The sequence below is a fragment of the Misgurnus anguillicaudatus genome, chromosome 24, assembly GCF_027580225.2.
Source record: "Misgurnus anguillicaudatus chromosome 24, ASM2758022v2, whole genome shotgun sequence".
In the NCBI taxonomy this organism is placed as follows: Eukaryota; Metazoa; Chordata; class Actinopteri; order Cypriniformes; family Cobitidae; genus Misgurnus; species Misgurnus anguillicaudatus.
The window spans coordinates 12,215,458-12,236,769 of record NC_073360.2 but is presented as its reverse complement, the minus strand read 5'-3'; the positions used below and the strand labels follow the sequence as shown (position 1 = coordinate 12,236,769).

The window sequence follows — 21,312 nt, the reverse complement described above, 5'->3', positions numbered from 1 at the left end:
TTTCATTTTAATCTGTTTATTAAAAACGGCTTCTGGACGCCTTCCCTGTGTAAAGCAGCTTTAGCAGCGCTGCTATGCTAATCTTGCAGGCTTCCCTGAAGAGGGTCTTTGCTTTCAGTATCCTAACTGTGTTTAGATTTTCGGCATCGGACCCTCTCAGATCCTCTGCGGATGCAATTTTGTTACGTTAGCAGCCAGCCTCGTCTCGAATGAGGACAAAAAGCCCAAGTGTGTGTTTGGCATCGAGCATCATTGTGATCATGGCTAGTTTAACTTCTTCGCGCTTGGTTAGTTTTTTCACCAGCTAAGTATGTGCTTTGCGCAGGCGCCGGACACACGTGCTTGCTTTTTCGACAATCGTTAAGTTTTATCGATTTAATTCTTATCGACAATTAATCGAAGATCGATTAATTGTTAACATCCCTAGTGCAAACATATTTAATGATGATTTTTAAAAGTATATAAAAATTTAGATACTTAAAATGTATATAAAAATTTTACCTTGGTAGTTCTGCGCAGACTTTTTAAGATGTTTCTTCTTTTTGGGTCTTCGTTTTCCTCATTTAAAGAGATGTCCCCTTTTTGTGCTCCAATCTCATCCTCTTTAGTCTTGGGGAGGCCTCCAATTTCATCATCACTGCCGATGAAGCTTGTGCGAAAGTTGCTAAACTTTCCGAGGCGTTTGGAGCGATCACGATAAAGCCGGGGTTTAACTCCTAGAGCAGACATTTTCCGTCTGCGCTCCAATGAACTGCTTTCAGCTTCGCTGTCTGACCCATTGCCTGCACCATTAGAATGACCCTTGTTTGCATTGCGAATTGTAATGATCTTGCCTTGTGTGCTATCATGTGGTACAGAATATATTGTTTCTTCCTCTGTGGGACGAGGTTTTGCAACTGCATCCATGGGCTCAGCATAATCAGAAGGATCATAGCCACTTTCACTGCCTGGTGGCCAGGAAACTGATGGTAATGAGCGCCTGTTGACCACCTGGTCCATGTATGAACTGAAGTTTGGTGTTTTGGGGATGTCAAAGGTGACATTGGGCTTTGGGCGCACCTGAGGTGAAAATTTGTTAAGCTTGTTTTCAAAGGTGGTGATGTCAGAGATAAGCGAAAAGTTATCACCCTCTAAATCAGGGAGTTTGAAACCACTGTGAGTCAAGATGCCATCATCCCTAAGAGTAGGACAAGGTGGGGAGGGCTCAATGTCGTCTTCTGAGTCCATCAAAGTAGTGCTTGGAGAGCCGCATCGAGGTGAAGAAAAATTCTCATTGGTGACATTATCTGCAACATTGTCATACATGTGTGTTGCTTCTACAATGGTTCTTTTCTCCACTACCTCTTTGAGGAATGGCTGGAAGTGGTCTATCCGATGCAAGCCTCCAACAACCCCACCAGGTCCACAGATTACAGAACTGAAGCGGGCATCAATTTCATGAGCCAATTCCTCCCCTTGGGCAAGCTGCTCCCGGACTGCCTCAGAGTCTGCAAGTTCTGACTGAGTTTCTGCAACAGCAAGCAGCTGCACGGGAATAATGTCCTGGACCTCGCAAAGGAAGGCACAAAGTGTTTCCATGGAAGCCTTTCGTTTGGCCGAGTATACTGCTATGTAACCATGGACTAATTTGCTTTTACGTAAGGAGAAAGATGAATGATAAGACAGTATAGCAAGATCAATGCTTTGCCTTTGCCCGCCAACTGATAACTCCAACAGTACTGATGTTCCACTTGACAGACTGGAAGAGGGTCTACAGTGCTGGGGCAGCAAGAAAGGTGAAAGGAGCTGGTCTACATCATAAGTGTCTCCACACATTAGACACATTACAATTCTTAAGTCAGCCTCTGAGTTCTGCTGAGAGTCTCTGAACCCTGCAAGTGGAGGCAATAAGGGTGGAGAGCTACTGCCAACACCAAGTGAGGGTCTCCTTGTGTCTAAGAGACCTTTTAAAATCTGATTTAAATGCTTTTCATTTATATTACGGCCATAACCCACACCTGGGGAAGCAGGTTCCAAATAACTGCACTGAAATTTGCCAGCCACTTGCTGACCTTGTTGAATCAAGCTTTGGGCAGTTTCACCCCCAATATCAGCAATTGAGCCAACACCCCGTTTTGTGACTAACAGAAGAGACAACGGAAGCTGTAGTAGGCTACTGTCTCTTCGACCTATGGTTGATTCTCGTAATTTTTCAATGCTGTCAACAACATATGATAAGGATTCCTTGGAGTTGTAGAGGCAAAGGCAGCCATGTGGAGAAAAAGTAGGGGTGTGGAAAGAGTTCACTGGAAGGCGCACATTGCCCTCTATTGGTCGAAGAGCCAGTTCATAAGTCCTTCCATCTAGCACATACCGGTCATCATTGGTGCACAGTGCTCTGATTTCATTAGCTAGTTCTCTTGCAAGTCCATCTTTGCCAAGAATTACAAGATTAATTCTATCCACTTTTCCTTCACCAAACTGTGATTTTAGATTCCCATCAAATGAATATCGAGTGGGAAAGCGGAGGGCTAATTGTTGCTCAATTTTACCATCCACACAATAGGGACTGCATGGACAGGTTTCCTTAGTAGGGTGGTAGACAAAATGGATATGCTTAAGCACCAATGCATCTCTCTCAGCCTGAAGCTTTTGCAGGGCTTTAAACCTCTGTTCCTCTCCAAGTACTTCCTGGATGGCACCCATTTTTTCCTTACTGGGCTTAGCATCAACTTCAAGCTCATAGAACAGCTCAGAGTATTCCAGCAAAAGTTCTTGAAAGTCCTCTTTGGCTTGGTCAATAATTACCTTCTGGTGTTTGTTATACATATCAAGGTACTCTGACTCCTCTAACCACTGATAGAACTCTTCATTCATAATGAAGCTACGGGCTTCCTCCCAGGGTTTACCAGGCGTAACAAATGGAGAGGAAGTAAGTTTCTCTTTGAATTCCCATCGTATCTCTGCCCGCTTTCGCTCATTACGCAGGTGCTCTAAGTGACTCTCATAGATTACTTCTGCTGCTGGGGTTTCCAAAAGATCTTGGGGAATTCGTTCATCCTCCATGTTATCAATGTGTGGTGTAATTTCCCATGGTGTATCATCCAACACGACAAACCAATGGGAGAACTCCCGCTTAGTTTCTAGAACTTTCTGTACTCCTGACCAGCTCAGGTGATCAATCTCATCAAGTTCTGGGACCAAGGAGTCAAGAGCCTGTGGGAGTGTGTTGAGATAGATTTTACGCCGCCTTTCTATATGTTCCTGCTTCAGTCTGTGTACATGTTGTTGAAATAGTTTCTTGGCTTTGGAAGTACCCTCAAGGAAGACATAATCTTTGTACTCAGGAGATGTCTGCATTCTGCGGTTCATGTTTGGCCATGTTTCATTATGGTTCTTTACAATGCGGCTGACCAGCCATTCATAACGGTCCTTGGCGGATGCTATCTGCTGACTCTGCTGCTTAAGGGCTTCAAAGTATGGAATTATCTTGGGCTTCCCTCGACTCTTATCGATCAACTGCACCAAAGTGAGGAAGGCAAGGTCAACATTAACATTAGAGCGTGCTGAGGTCTCAACAACCTGCAAGTTTTTCTTTGTCATGGCAAAGGTGTGAGAGTCTTTGATGTACCGCTCAACCCCTTCATCACACTTGGTCAGCACAAGTACAACTGGCTTCTTGGTCTTAGCTAGCTGATTATATAGATTGGTGATAAACTTCATCTGGTCATCAAAGTTACGGTTCATACCCCTACTCACATCTACACACAGTAAGAATCCATCTACTAAAAGCTTGCCTTCTGGCATTTGCTTCTGCTCAAAGTCTTGTTCTAGCCCAAGCTGATCTGTACAGAAATACATAAGCTTCTCAGCAGAGGCCAGTTTGTTAGAAGCTGCCCGCTTGATGTAGGGTTGTAAAGCAGTACTTCGATGTGGCTGGAACGTTTGGTCATCAATAAACTCTGTTTGCTCCACCACATGCATTCGGGACTCAGCCCCCTCCTCCGACATTCGTACTGCCTCACCCCAAAAAAGGAAGTGGTCATTGTTTACCACTCTACCTCCAAAGTCACTTGTGCTTAAAACAGACGTGTGGTCCAAATAAAAATCATCTGCACTGGGGCGGACAAAGCGATTACAAAGGCAAGACTTGCCCACCCCGCATTGCCCCTTCTCCTTCTCAGTCCCGGACAAACCTACCACAACAAGGTTGTAGGTTGGCGCCCGGCCATCTTGTTTTTTTGCCATCATTATCGTATGACAGCGCTCATCTTGCCATTCCCAGAAGCTCTAGTCTGAAAGCTGCTGGGCTGATATTCCATCCAAGTGCTTACAGGCCAGACAAAACGTGATTTCTAAAGATCCAGAAAGTTGCTTTTAGGTTTTGTTTATGCAGGCCCAATATGTCCTCAGTGGAGAAATGTTAAATCCAGAGACATTAGTCCATCCATGAATTTAGCAGAGATTTAGAAGTGGAATAAGGGAATGGGGTTTGAGGGTGGGGGAAAGAGGCACTGTGGATTTAGGCAGGTGTGCTGCAAGTGGTAACATTCCAGCCCATCTCCTCTCTTCAAGGGCTCTTTAAAACCGTAATCCTACAGATTTTAGGTTTGTCCAGCCTGGATCGGACCCTAAAAAAAGAGAAGAAATACAACACATTATATTAAGAAAATATTTTAAAAAATTAAATTAAAACAAATGGCATTTAGACCTGACGCTTTTTAAAATTAACATTTCTCTAAATCAACATCACTTCATTTATCAATGAATAAATTAAAGAAATGTTTTTAATAGCACATTCACAGACTTGTGAATTGTGATATCTCACTGGTACTGATTTCAACAATTGAAATTATGGATGCACTGAATGTTCAGCAACCAAAATTCGGGTTTTCAGTGTTTGGTTGAACAAGTAAAAAGACAGAATACATTTTACAGAAGAATATTTTTGATGACATGTCTGAATAGCAACCAGCTAGAGTGAGAGGCATGCATGCTTTATAAATGTAGCAAACACGTAGGCAGTGTGGAAGAATTTTAAAGTATCCAATGGTTTTTGCTATTTTCAGCAGAATAGTTTCGGTTGCCGAACACCCAGTGCATCCTTGGCAAATGTTGGCATAGTGACAAGCCTAAAGATTTGTATGTTTCTGCATCAAGAAAAATGTATGCAAGTTATTGATGTCACAGACCCTTGAAATTTGTGTTTAATTGCATAAACCATAATGAAGACTATTATTACGATACTACAGTAAGCTAAAAAAATAATTGCGCGCCACAACCACTCCTACAAGATCACATTCAAATCTCAAAACACACAACAGAGATGAAAGCTGTGATAAGCACTTCAATACTAAAGTGGTTAATTAAGCAACCAGGGAAGCCCAAATGGCCCTAAATAGGGGGCACTACACAATGGCTTTTTTTACAGTCTCCCGGAATCATTTTCAAAAGAATATGGTAACAAAACAAAAAATAGCAACTCCTTTGACATTTCAAACAGAGTGATGCAGAAAAAATGGTCTCATTTAAAAAAAAAATGTATAAATTGTGTGCATAACAGAAGTCACCGATTTGAAGCTTGCGGTTATCTACAAAATGAACAGAACACGTCTAGGCAACAGATGACAAGAACTCACAGGAGACTATGTTCCTAAAACCCTGAGCCCCAACAGTCTGCCATAAGCAAAGACAAACCTAAACAGATGTGGCTATAATTACAGAATGCAGGGAGTAGGTATCAAGTATCCTCCCCTTGTTTTCCACATTAAGATACATGCATTGTAAGCAATAATTATTTATGATGGGTCATGATGGTAGACTAATCATTTGTTAATTCACTACTTGTTTATCAAGGTAGAGTAGTTTATCTAAACTTTTAAAGATAGTGTGTCACGACTTACAGTTAAACCTTTTTATAAGTAGCCTATGTGTGATACTGGGGTTCGATCCCATGACATCTTGTGCTGCTAACGCAATGCTCTACCACTTAGCTATAGAGGTGCACAACTAAGTCACAGCTTTTAAAATGGTAATTTTAGCTTTGCATATCCCTACTACTGAAAATGTTCACGTAGCTCAACTGGTACAGCATGGCACAAGCAACATCAATGTCATGGGTTTTGAAAGCCAGGGAACACAAGACCTGAAAACGTATACCTCGTAAGTCGCTTTGGATAAAAGCGTCTGCCAAGAAGATAAATGTAAATTACGATAAACAGGCCTTTTTAGATGATTTGGGATGAATCCAGGTAGTCGTAATGGGAATAATCCAAGGAAACAGAATGGTTTGGGTATGTGCCAAGAAAAAGACATCACAGAACAAGAAATGTCACAGATCTTCATCTCCCATATCAACAGCAGCACCTGTGAGGTATGACCAGGTAATGTGCTGACAGCGACTCTCAAAGCAACACATCTTGCAATCACAAGTGACACATGATTGCAGTCGCAGATGTCACTGTCATGGTCTGGGCCAAATGTAATGACACCACTGAGGCGAATTCGCTCTGGCAGAATTGCTTTAGTGTACAGAACCAGCGTTCTCAAAATCACAAACTACTGATTCAACATTTTCAGCATTTCTAAGCAAAAAGATTTGGCCCCTGGCTAGTAGGTCATTGCCGGGTTGGTGATAAGATCAGAAGAGTCATGCTTAATTCATACCACACTCTCAAAAACCTTTTTAGTACACTTCTGTTGCAGTGTGATTAGCCAAAAATCAATAGGCACTTGCCATTAAGGAAAACAGAAGAAGTTGGCTATATTGGCTTACCCAGGGAAAAAGAGTAAAGAGGCCTGAAGAGTGCATTATATAGCAGTCAAAACAAGGTGGAGATCCGCTGAGCAATGCAGTGCTCAGGGTGTGGTGGCTTAGTGTTCATTTAACATCAACTCGCCCACATAATCTAAGAGATTACGGCATGGAAAATAATCTACTTCATCTCATGTGTTAAATATTAAACTTGAACTGAACTCAATGTACTCTCAGACAAGATGATGTTTCCATTTTACAGCACAGCAGAGCTTTTTTAAACAAGGATCCTTTTCCTAACCTTTAAACTGTTCATGGACCATGTTGACTTGAAACACAGTCTTATGCATGCGGTGCAAGACTTGAAAGGGGAAAAACAGCTGATTTGTCTATTGAGTATTTGTCTACATCAAAATGACCACATGGTTAGTCTACTGTGGTCCATAATTATGATGAAGGCCATCAGATGTGGACACTAGATAGTAAGCTAAAGTATGAGGGAGTGATTATATCATTCACACTGACATAGGGCAGGAAATTACGTATAGGCCTAATTATGCTGAAAACAGATGGCCTTAGGTGCCACCTAATGCCTTCCATATGACAATCATCCAAGATGTAACAAACAAGAGGATACGATCTAACAATGGTTTTGCACCTTGAATACACATGCTAGCAGAGGAACACTACAAAAAACGTTAACATACCAACACAACAGATGCCTGACCACAGATAGACACGCACATCCAGGAGGTAATAAAAATCAGCGTAACCACGTGCCATGACTGCTGGTTCACGGCCAAAATGTCATCAGTCTTATTAAGAAATGAGTATTATTGCCCAGTTCTTGAGTACATGGCTCTTTATTATGCTCTCTTGGACGCCAGCACAAGAAACACATCTGTTTAATCTGTTCCAGCTGTGTATTTTCACATATTCATGTTCAACAATGTTCAACTATTAGTGCCATGAATCAAATATGAATTTACAACCGCCAAAGACGAGAGCCAAATCAGCCAGAAACAAACAAATCATAAGCATCGCAAAAACATACAGACAGAGTGCTGGTACAGCTGATACAAGGTTAGCTAATAAAATACTTCACATGAAATATTGAAAGAGTCTAGTGAATTGACTTGGAAAAGTCTACTTAACTATACATGAAATAAAAATGCTTTAAACTGCAATCTGGTAAATAGATCGCAGTAGGGCTGAGTAGTATATCGAGTTTAAAGGGACATTTCACTTTTTTTGAAAATATGTTCATTTTCCAGCTCCCCTAGAGTTAAACATTTGATTTTTACCTTTTTGGAATCCATTCAGCTGATCTCCAGGTCTGGCGCTAGCACTTTTAGCATATCTTAGCATAATCCATTGAATCTAATTAGCATCGTGCTAAAAAATAACCAAAGAGTTTCAATATTTTTTCTATTTTAAACTTGACTCTTCTGTAGTTACATTGTGTACTAAGACCGATGTTAAATTAAAAGTTGCATTTTTCTAGGCAGATATGGCTAGGAACTATACTGCCCTCCAAAGGCTAAGTGCAGTATCTACGCAAACACTGAAACTGAGAAAAATGGCTTTAAAGTTTTTTACACCAGCCAGTCAAACATGTTACTGCAATTTTGGCACACACATTTCTCTGAAATGGGACAAAATTTAACCAGGAGACTTTGTCACAAGACACAACAGATCTCACAAAGCCCATTTTAACCCTTAACTCAATTTTGACCAAATGCGTAGTTACTGCGCTTTCGCTTTGTAGGGCAGTATACTCTCATTCTGGCATAATAATCAAGGACTTTCAGATAAGATTCAATGGATTATGCTAAGCTATGCTAAAAGTGGTAGTGCCAGACCCGGAGATCACCTGAATGAATTCCAAAACGGTAAAAATCAAATGTTTAACTCTAGGGGAGCTGGAAAATGAGCATATTTTCAAAAAAGTGAAGTCCCCCTTTAAGTAATATTTTGGGATATGTCCCAGTGGGAAAGGGATGAGACAATATTTATTATCGGTCTGAATGACTCTCCCTTCTTTGCAACAGAACCTCTACCAGAATTATACACTGAGGTCAGACGTAAGCTTTCAAACCAGCCTGCATGTCATGCAGCTTTATAGGTTTAAAACCCTGTCCTTAAATAAAATTTTTACCAAGGGGACATTTCACACTTGCATGTAAACATTTATTCCACTTTGTAGAAAACAGAGATATTTATCGTATATCACTAGTCATCCAAAGATTTCTGAGATATGAATTTATATGTCAATATTGTCCACCCCTTGTGGCTTTATGCCCAAGAGCCTGCTTAGAAGGAATAACAGTTGCCTCTCAAGATGTGCAAAAGTAAATTTGCAATGACAAATCTGTCCCATGTCACTATACGAATATTTTAACTTTCCATTCATGAGTTTGCTTGCCCATTCAGTCTTAATATTAATAGTAAACGGACTTGGCTTGCTGTCCTCGAAGAGTGCTTGAACCTAAGACCAGCTCCAAGTTCAACCCCCCTGTAACCAAACTACACAAAATTACATATAGAGCAGTGAATGATTAGATGGGGAAGAGGGATGCTGGAAAAATTGCTGCTGGGCATGGAGACTGACTCTTATATATGCTCTTAACGATAACTGACAGGACTAAATGTTTAGGCTCCTCCCGAACCTACGTTCATTTACTATGAAATATTCATCGTCTGTTTATTCCTAACTTCGTTTTTTGTAAAGCTGCTAAGCAATAATGCAGAATTGTAAAAAGCGCTATAGAAATAAATAATCTTGAATCAAATTGAATACTTCTGAAAACGTACAAGCACCAATAAATGTTACGGTACATTTATACAGGCCCTCAGCATTAACGCGTCTCATTTACTTTGAATGGGTGACGTCATTCATTGCTGAACTGAATTGTGGATCCGACGGCGTCACGTCACTGGCGTTGCTCTCAGTAGAAGTTACATATTTCTCAACTTTTCAAGCACCAACGTAGGCATCAGTCGATCCAAACGCCTTATGCAAATAACCTAGTGCAGAGCCGGATAATTACGTTTATGCAAGACCGGAGGACAGAGGAGCATGCGTTGCGGGCACTGTGATTGTTGTTAACGCATCAGGGCCACACTTCAGGGTGATAAACCGGTAGAAATTTGTCAACCGGTAGAGATTTTGGACTAATCGCCTCTATCGAGTTTACGTGGCCACAACACGTTGCTGTGCACGTAGTCACGAAAACTTAACGTTTGTACACATATTTAAACACTGCAGTTTTAAACAAGTGATTTAAGCCATTGAAACACAAACAACAGTGCTATATGCACGCCCTGTTTTTGTGTGAGAGGAGCGCATCCGCTGCTCATTAAGCTCGTGAGCATTTTTGTCGCTTTATTTGCCTCAAAATTCACGTCTTTGCAAGTTTCCTCATAAACATGACCATTTAGGCTTAAGAGAAAGTAAAAAAGGCATGTGTAACAGTATATTGGATCCGGACTTTGGTCTTAAAGAGTAAGTTACCTAATTTTCCTCCTGTCTGTCACTCATGTTTTTGTGAAAATCTCTCACTGCTCTTGACTAAATCACTTTTCTACCTTTATTAAGATATATAATATAAATTATTATTTATTATCATTCTTTCATCACTGTTTATCTTCAGTGAGCTTAAATTTTGTTTGTTTTTATTTTCTTTTCATGCAAAAAACTGTACAGTGATACATATCGTTATCATCAAATATAATGACTCCTATCGTGAAATAAAATTTTGGTCATATCGCCCACCCCTACCCTCCGTCAAGCGTTAACGCTGATGCCCCCCATGTGTCATCTTGCAGAGCTAAATAATCCACATACTTTTGTACAAGAGAATCAATCACTAGTCTGACATCTAGCCATCTAGTCATGTTCATTAAATGGACAATTTAAAACTACGCTCCATTAATTTTTGTTTAACTTAATCCAAGGATCCATCCATCTCACCAAAGTCATTATTTATATTAAGTGTGTTCTCCTAGCTAGTATAGGTGACAAGCCCGAAAAGCAAGCCATTTTTTAGTCTTATCCCATCATGAATGTTTATAAATAAAATTAAGCTATTTTCCAATACAAAAATGTAATCTGTTCAATCACATTTAATCTTAAGCACCATCCACCAATCTGCACTGAGATACAATCCAATTCATGACAATGTTTGGACAAGAGATGTTGCACTTAGCTCAATCTTGGCTTGAATGAAGCTTGATGGATTTAAGACTTCATTTTACCACTGTTCGTGCTGGTTCACGCTCACTAATAAATGAGGATATGCCTGGACTTGTCCTCATTTGCAGCCTGCATAAGTAGTTAGATAGTGGACGGGTTGTAAAGAAACAAGAACCTGTGTGTAACCCGTAAACACATTAAAAGCATCTGGTAGACGGCAGGGCGTTAAATTCGCCCTCGCTGTTAAAGGTGGGTAGCAGGAGCTACGTGCCGCCAACTCGGTGAGATGGGACAACCAGAAGGCATCAGCATTCCACAGCTACATTAAAGGGCAGTTTAGTTTCAAGACTATCAAGGTTTGTACTCCTAGTTTCTGAGCTTCAGGCTACTGTTAAAAATAGGTCACGTTACACTAACCTCAGTCCTCAGGAAAGCTATGCACTATGCTACTAGTGTTGTTAAGTTCACACAGAGGCTTGCATGAATAAGAAGGGAAACCATGCACTGAAGTCTGAGCGATAGAGGTGCTGGGTTAAGCTTTGTAGGAACAAACTGTTTCTTTCTGATCATAATGCGAAGGTTACGGCTGTAGTGGAACAGGACACGGCACTTTAAGAGACATGACATGAGTCATTTCGCAGTATGCCCATGTGAAAGCGTTAGCATTTGAGGTTGCCTGACCTATCCTTTGATGTGCAAGTAAGACAGAGAAAGAGATACAAGGAATGAATACAGACGAGGAACATACGGGAAAAATATTGGATTAATTTAAAGATAATATATAAATTAAGTTGATAAGACAGACTGTAGCTATGGTGTAAAAATAAGCAGGTTTATGTGATCAACCAGCATGGGTTATTTTAGGTAAGCTGGTAGACCATGCAACACTAGTTAAGAAAATAGCAAAGAAGCCACACATTTGGAGACTAGCAATGTCATTTCACCAGAGCCCTAAAGGGACATGTGGCTTTTACCAATCAAATGTACTCTTTCAAGTTCTTGAGTTTAAACATTGTATTATATGCAAAATTCCTATTGTTGGCTCAGTGTTTAAGTGGCAACTCGGTAGCCAACACAATCAAACTATAGAACAGCACAACAGCCTCTCTGAATGGGTCTTGGGACAATAAGATGCTGCAGACAAAAGCGATTTCTAAGACTATAATTAATATCAACAGAAATGAAAACTACAATTTGTTTCCTGTCAAGTTACTGTGAAGACGCTTGTCCAAATAGACACACGCACACACACACACACACAATAATAAGCTGCAAACACACTCTCACACACAGATCAATGGCTCTTTTATGTTCCCTTCAAAAGAGGCAAAGATGGAAAACATTGTTGAACATCACTAAATAAGTGATGTGCTTTGTTTGGGTAACGCAGATGTCATTATTGGGGAGACAGCATTGCAGTGCAGTAATAACAATAATTCTTATTATGTGGGGTGTGTATTATTCCTAATGATGTGCTGCTATGCTAAAATTGTAAATGTGGTGTAGCGTGTTATCTCTACTGAAGCCCAAATCCACGTGGCATTGAAAACGAGAGGCCATTCATATGGTGTCCCGCAGGGATGGCTTTCGGGGCCCTTTCCATTTCCGGCCTGTCTTCATCAATGCCACGTTCTATAAAGAATTACAGCCCACTGAACTGGCCATGATGACAAAGCAGGGAAGAGAACGAGCAAACATGGTTTAGTTAAAATGATGCTCCTTGAAAACCCATTTCTCCGACCGAATCAGCACTAATATGGTTGTAAGAGCAGATAGTCTACCCATCCATTTCCCCCCACCCCTTATCCCTCTCCTGAGACCTGGACTCCATTAGAGCCCTGCCTGGGGCACTAAGGAAAAGGGCCTTAGCACGGACAACACTTCCTGCTTGGGGAGAGAGTCTAACCATGCAGTGGAGAGAGCGAATCTCGTACAGGCATGGAAGGATGGACTAAAGGGAATAAAAAATAAATAAATTCAGCTAGGAAGATGAAGGAGGGGGAGAGAACATGTTCTCCACATCCAGAACAGACAGACTGAAACATGAATGTGTTTCTATTCTGCCATAAAAAGGCTCAATAATACTGATCCAATAAAGCATAATGCGTGCAGCCCAGGATGCCAAAAAATCTCAGTAGACATATGATACATTCTCTTTTGTACCTTTTAACCAATCGATCAGCCACTGATCATTATTCTACCATTATTCATCCGAAACATCTAATCTAATACAAGTTTAAATTGAAAAGCAGAGATTTTATACAAATATCTGTGGTGCATGAGAACACAAAAACACACATAGATACACAAACTATCAAAAAAAATCGAATCATGCCATCCAGCTACCATTGAAACTGTAGAGCACTGGATATTCAAAAATGACAGGATGTAATCCAGATGTTTACACCATAAATATTACACTTGCGTTAACTGTAACATCTGCTGAATTGCTGTACAAGGTGGTACTGATGTGAAATAGGAATGAAACCATAAAGATACAAATATAAATGCCAAGTACGCCTGGTGTGAGAGCTCTGACAGTCAGTCATGTGCGAGTCAGTGCGACGCAGCAATAGATACTCGCGTGTCTGTGATAAACCCATTTTAAGAGCTCACCAGAGATATATGACTGTGATGATAACGGCAATAACAGTTTATCCTGCAACAACCGCATTAAAGCTGCTACATCCAAACCCAAGACAGTTTTTCATATGCTAGATGTTTCAATCACATTGGCCTACGCTATAAATGTGTGATTAATGTCATTCAGGACAATTACTCAAAATTTGGACCTTTCGAGATAAACTACGTAAGGCCACATTACAGTGATTTCAGCACAGTTTAGCACAACTTAAATATCTGGGTATACTTAACTTTTTACGTGTAAGCCAAAGTCACCATACGTTGCGCGTGATGCATCAAAGCAACATGATCTTTTCTGGCCAGCAACGCCAAGGTCACAGGTTTGATTCTCAGTGTATGCACGAACTCTGAACAGTATGTATAGCTTGGATGCACCGCAAGTCTCTTTAGCTAAAAGCGTCCACCAAATGCATACATCAAGTAAGAATAGTTAAAGGTTACCTACTCTTTTGCAATGTCACAACTCTCTCACGATAAGGACTAAATGCATGTCATCGGGGGGCTGTGTGTGATGACAGCTATTAATTCCTCACACCACCAGGTATGGTGGTGAATTTGACAGCGATAGGGGCTCCCACTTATAGCCACACACCGGCACGGCAGTACGCGCCAAACTCCACAGCCCGTAGAACCTGCTGTGCAGTCTTTGAAAAGCCAGACCTTCATTTGACTTTAGCTTTTTGGATTTGTACCTCTCAACATGTGCTTTCACTCGTTTTTCTATTCCCATCTCTTGAGACATGCTGACAACAGCCCAAATAACACTGGAAGGTCCGCAAATGGACTTTACTGCTTGTAAAGACGGATGTTTAAGCCAAACTAAGATCTGTTGGGATTGATCTGCGTCTATGATTATTCTCTCACCTGAGTGCACAGGTTTGGAGTCTTAAACTGCTGACTAAGTGCACATTTTTGCTTAAGAAAACTCTTCTGATGGAAATTTGAAAGATAGGAATGTGTAAGATCCATTTTGAGCCTATTTACCGTAAAGGAAGAGACAGGCAGGGTCCTCTAAAATCGAGTGGAAAAACAACAAAATCGATTTTCAAATGAAGTGTTTTTCACCTCTAGCTTTAGGACAACATTAGAGACGGCAAAATAAACACCAGACACTTTAGATAGGTGTTGTAAATTTTCCTAAGATGCCTAAAGTATGAGTTGACCATTTAGTATAGCGAGTGTATATGTATATATAGTGTAATATGTCCAAATCCGTTTACTTGTTCACTCCCTAACTATTCCCTACGCAGCAATTGACATTTAAGTCCACTATATGAGAAAGAAGTGAACGAAAATGAGTGAACGATTTTAGACACTGAAGTAAAAAATAAGGGTCAGAGACCCTGATGTTGCGCATTTCTTTTAATGAGGTCGTTAGGAGCTGTTCCTAATTCTGTTTGTCATAAACAAACAGGTACCATCCACTGCAATAACTGACGAGAGATGGATGACGTGAGTTTCACTCTCATTGGTAGTCGCTCATGATTTGTATAAAGTTTTACTTTTCTCAACTTTTCCGCGTTGCTGGACTCACCAACGTTCCCTTGCCAACTTCCTGTCACCAATGGTCACTTTTGCTTGTGTCGCTGGAAGTCGCCAAGCTTCCACTGAAATGAATGAGATCATGTCACCCTGCAACTGCTAACTGCTGGTGGCCGGAACAGCGCTTTACAGTCCTTCTAGCGGCACGTTTTCTTAAAAACTGCGATGGAATATGCGGGATATTTATGCAATTTTATGCTATGAAATTGTGGGAACTTGCAAAAACTGTGTGAACTTGCAGAAACTGTTTGCAGCTTTTCATTGATTTTCACGTTGTGTAATTACCTTGCTACCTAACATTCCCATGACAACAGGGGGCATGGCTGCGCATGTGTGAAGTAAATGCAAAATTTTTCAACTTTCTGCTAAGATACATATATACGAAAATGCGGGGATTATGAAATCGTGCCTCGCATATTTTGCAAGGAGAAATCTGCAATTTATGTGGCGAAAGTGCCACATAAAGTTTAAAAAATGCGACCCCGGCATTAATATGCGGACTTTGAGTGATTATGCATTGAATCATGCGATCACATAATGGCGTTTTTCTGGAGAGACTAGCTTTATTGATCATACGGTAATTGTTTACTTTCTTACAGTTTGTCACATTGGTCATGCTCACTGTATTAGTTGATAATAAAGAAACGAAAATAACTGCTTGTCTTGTTTACTTATAATATTCTATTAAAATATTTCAAATTAAAGTTACTGCCTATCGCATTTGTTCATCACCCTCGATGAGAGTGCAATTTAGGTAAAAAAGTAGTGAATGAATAGAATGGGAAGTTGTTCACTCAGAATTCGGATACCACAACAAAATTGCAGACGCCAAATATAGTGCACTATATAGAAGAAAATGGTTTCGGATACAGCCTGAGTTTTAGATTTAACAGAAGTGCACACACCTAGAGGGTGTTGCAGCAAAGACTGAAACTCTTTCACATGATGAGATGTCTTTTTTGCAAACCCTCATGCTATTCCCATGTCTTGGTGACGCAACAAATGTGTAAGCTGTCTTACGGGGTGTTCACATTGATGAAGATTTAGTCGCTGTATTTTTGATTGGTAGCGGGGATTACCACTTAACTACGGTACCCAAATGTATAAGGCAGTGGATCATGTGAGATCACGTCTCCACTCCTATAAGCATCATCTTTTGTGTTGTACGGAAGAAAGAACATAGACTATAAAGAGCTCACATTCTTCCAATTTCTTCTTTACGATAAGAAAATAGGACAGCAAGATGGGGAGTAAATAATAAAAGTTTCATTTTTGGGATTACAATCCCTACCGTCCTTAAACAGTGGAGAGAGAGGGAATTCTTTTAAAACCACACTACAGTCAAACTTTATGTAGTCAAACACTAAAATGTGGGCAGCCACACCCTCATATCTCGCATAAACAGGCAACAAAGACACAACCACACAAAGGCGCCATTATAATTACACAAAGCCGATTTCCTTTAGGGCCGAACACTCCCAAGTTGCCAATCCATCCCACCTAACGGCAGAGATTCACAGGTTAATTGGTTGGTAAATTGTGCTGAGGCACAGGTGTTGGGTGTTTGGGGTACACAGAGGGTCCCACCAAGCCTTGAAACTCATTAGGTGACACTCAAACCATGTGCCCAGACACTCCTTCTTTAAAAGACCAAATGATACACAACTAAATTTCCTAACTGGCACACTAATTTAAGGGTAATGGTATACATAAGGCTTTTTATGCAAGTATATGTCATTTGTAGGGGTGGGGGGTTCGTGTTTGACTCTCAGGGGCTGTTTACACTTGGAATTAAGATGTGTTTTCATCGATCGGATCACAAGTGGACGAGAGAGACACATCATGTTTACACCTGGTATTTAAATCCGACTCTTTTGTCCACTTTCGACCGCTTCTGTGCTGAAAACTTTGAGAGGGTGGTCTGTGAGACGGTGGGCGAGTCTCTTTGCTGTCATTCAAACGCGACCTTAAGTAATTATGAGTTTATATGGACGCGAACTAATATTATGTCGGAGTCTGCTGTATGTCTAGCAAGTAAACATGCTGCACAGTGTTTTGTTTGTGTATATGTTAGAGCTTTATCTGAATTTTCAGCGCAATTGATGAAATAAGATTGCGCAACTTTCACACGCTTTCAAAACGAAACTACGGAGATCAGCCTTTTTAGTTGTATCAATGAAAGGCTAAAAATAGCGCTGTTCAACGTATCTTCATGCCAGAAGTCAGAAAAAATGTAAAACTTGTGTTTAGTACCTCATATTAGATAAATGGGCGGAGAGAAGGTGGTCGCGTGTGGCCGTTTGAACACATTCAACCACATGTGCGTTTACACTACAAAAGCAATCCGATCGAAAGGGGTTTCGACCACCTCTAAATGTGGTTGAAAGTGGTCGAAGGTGGACGCGTTCAAAACGTTTTGAACACCATTTACACCTGGCATTAACGTCGTCCACTTGTGATCCGATCGATGAAAACGCATGTTAATGCCAAGTGTAAACAGCCTCTTAGATGCATCGCAATGTGGATGTGGACGATTCTGAATCGATTCACAAATTATAAATAATAATGTGACGTTAAAGGAACCAAAAGGCGGACAAAAGTCAACTGGGGGACAGGTGCAGCACACGGACAGTTTAGAGAGCACACAGTTGTAAATGTATATGAGAATGGCTTTATGGAGCACTTAGTAGAGAGATTGATAGCAAAAGTGTCAACACTACTCTGACTTTGAGTGCAAATGTGATGTAATGAAGTCACAAATAGGCTAATTTGTACCTTGAGAAGCGATTCGGGATCGAATAGGGACCATAAGAATCGATTCTGAATCGAATCATGAGGGTCCAAATGATTCCCAACCCCAGTCATTTGTGCACTATAAAGTATGGGACATTAGCACAGAAGGGTTCCCTTTTTAAACAGATGGTTCTTACACATACACATGCTATGTATAAGTAGCTGTACCATATGCTTCAGCAATGATAACAGTATGCGCAAACTCTCTAACACACACAGATACCCTTACACTCATTAACCAGTTTATTCTTCTAATCTAATGAAAGTAATAACATTAAAATATTTTTTTATTCTTTTACTCTAGGAGAAAAGCATGTCTGTGCACCACTGAATTCTGACACCAATTAAAAAATGATGGATTGTGCCGCTGTGAGTGAACTTAAAGTGTAAAATCGTATATTTCCACAGGGATGCGAGTTAAATGACTAACTATGTGATCTAACCCCGTTCAATCAGGTGTAATACAGTGTGAAATTTACATACAGCACATCCACCAATGGAGAAAGAGTAAGATGTGAGGTTGTCTGGATATCACATCCGATTACCATCGAAAACTTTCATCTCAGCAAGACCAATTTAAAAGTGAACTTTAAAGTTTACACAGAAATAACATTTCTGTTATATACTTTTGGAAACTTTATGTCCCCCGTGTCCCCATTTGAATTTCATATGAAGAGAACAGCCAAAACAATTTTATGCCCCTTTTGTGTTCTATGGGAGAACAAAAGGGTTTGAAATGTTTAGATATTTTAGTTTTGGGCTTTAATAAGCATGCTGACAGTTTCCATGGTAAAAAAGTTGGTTTTTAAGTTTATCCTCTTAAAAGCATCACGGCCACTGCCAAACACATTCATTCGGATGTCTTTGGCCGTTGCGTCGTGACTTGCGCTGTTTATTTTAATGCTCTGTGTCACATTCCAAGTTAAAAATAGTCCAAATCGTGTTTCAAAACATTTTAGTTCTTCTCCATTTTATCAAGCACTATCCAGATGTTTTTATACACAAGAGCACAGCATTTGTGAACAGAAACAAAGAAACTTCCAAATCAACCCAATTATTTCTTCTTTAAAGGCCAATTGGTCAACTAGTTGTCCATGCAACCAAACAATGTGTTTATTTTTTTAAGCATTTGTGAGACTTTTAGGCTTAAGTCTCAATCTATTTATGATATTAGGAGCATTAAAGGGCACCTATTTCATTGCTAAAAAACGTTATCTGGTATAATACAATGTGTTGTATTGCCAGAAATGTGACGCTCCTTACCATGTTTGAAAGATTCGCTCACAATGCAATGCTAACAGGAGTTAATTTAAAGGGCTGAGTCTGAAGTGGGAGGAATTATTTTAATTATGTCTACTTATAAAACGGACCTATTGAATGCTGTATTCTGATTGGCTGAGAAATGTTCCATGGGTGTTGATTATTTTTCAATAACCGCACGCCTAACCTTTATAATGTCTTAAAAATAGGCACCAGAGCAATGTTTGTGGTAACCGTGGTATAAGCAAAATAATTGACTTCGGTCCTTGGAATTTTTATAAAATAATGCACACCCGCGGTGTAACGCATTACCATCTTGGGTGTGCATTATTTTCTTATAATTCAACAGCCTGTCGTCAATTATTACTTTCATCACCAATCCCAGGAAGTAAGCTGTTGCCTACAATACGTTGTCTACAATCATAGTTTACTTTGGGTATGTACATTTTGCATATCGTTAACGGCACATTCACACTGGGCGTAAGCGTTAACCCACTTTTAATGGGTGACGACAAGCGTTGGTAAACTGAATTGTGGATCCGTCGGCGCCGCATCACTGCCGTTGTTCGCGGCAGAAGTTCAACATTTCTCAACTTTTCAAGCGGCAATGCGAGCGTCAGCCAATCAGATTGCCTTATGCAAATAACCTAGGCAGAGCCAGCCAACTACGTTTATGGAAGACCGGAGCATGTGCTGCGGCCCCTGTGATTGGCTGTTGGCCACGCTTCAGACAAGCCTTCCGTCAAACGTTAACACTTTCGAACCATATGAATGCGCCGTAACATACTTACACACACTTACACACCAAAGAAAATGTAAAAATGTGAATTGGACCATAGGTGGTCTTTAAAGTTTCACTTATTGACTTTACATTCATTACAAAAAATGACTTGGGATTTTACAGACTGAGTCACATTTGTCAGATGATTTTAACCAAAGTTACGGTGCATTTAATGTATGTTTCACTAGTTTGAGTGTGAAATCAAACCCACAACCTTGTGTTGCCAACACAGTGCCTCATCAATTAAGCTACAGAAATGGATCTTGAACGCACTGTCACTTCAGATTAAAGCATCTGCCAAATACACAAATGTAAATGAGGGAAACCAGAAACAAAGCTAGATAGAAAGATAATATCATGATTTGACAGGAAATCAACAGGGCTTGGTAGCAGCTGCAGTCCACTAATGGGGCATGTTCGCTCGAGGAGTGTCATAAAATTCTCTAATATGCCCAGACATGCTGCTATCTCCCGAAGCAGGAGATGACTGCGCACTTTCTGGTTAATCATACTGTGGAAAACATGTTGCGGAAGTTCTCAATGAGAAAGACGAGGAATGGATAAACCATTCAAACTTAACAAACTAACAACCTGAGACAGGGTAGGAAAAATGTAAGTGGGAGGGAAATAGACAGAAACAAAACCTCTCGGGCGAAGCCAACCCAAGACATCTGATTCAATCTCTGGAGAGCGAAAGCAAACTATGAAAACACCTGAACCTGCCACGGTGTCAATTAGAGATAATGACTTTTTACTTGTTGCCACAGTAACTCGCTCTTGAGGCGCTGGCAGATGGCTGTGGACGGTTTTATCTGCTTGTTTTCTGCAGAGAGGGCAAGCGAAGTACCAAACCCTTTTTTTATCTTTTTAATATGCCATCCTCTCTCAGGGCTTAAGAAACTCAACCATTTTCGATTTGTCTCGAACTCAGAGCATGTATTAAAACAATGCATATCTTAACCAAATATTTGTCTCAGATTATCTTCATAATGACTGGTGAGGGCCAAGCAGCATAAACATTTTTATGCATACTGTCCTGGTGACATGTTAAATTATTTTGCCGTCTCTGTCAAAAAGAGCAGGTGGTGTCACTTACAAAATCATGAGATGATTCAATCTCTGTCAAACTGTCACACAAACATCAAAACTACTAAAGTTAATTCCTTACATTTTCATTTTGGTGCCATTCTAAATGTCTAATGGCACATTTTCTAACATACGACATGATAAAATAATTTTAAAATAGATGGCTTGTATGTATTCTCACATCAAAATAAGGGTCGGACTACTATCAGTATTACACACTGTAAAAAAATCCTTATAGATTTTTTCAAATCTATAAGGCTGGACAAAAAATTGATTTTT

At 40.2% G+C, this 21,312-nt stretch overlaps 1 protein-coding gene across 1 annotated transcript in view; it reads right to left on the bottom strand.

Annotated features, from left to right (window-relative positions):
* Positions 1-21,312, bottom strand: part of arhgap35a (Rho GTPase activating protein 35a) — a 94,071-nt gene that overhangs the window by 36,471 nt on the left and 36,288 nt on the right. The window contains exon 2 of the mRNA XM_073862818.1: positions 502-4,610. Within this exon, the coding sequence (XP_073718919.1) occupies positions 502-4,230 (3,729 nt within the window). The 5' untranslated portion in view covers positions 4,231-4,610. The remainder of the gene's footprint in view (positions 1-501; positions 4,611-21,312) is intronic.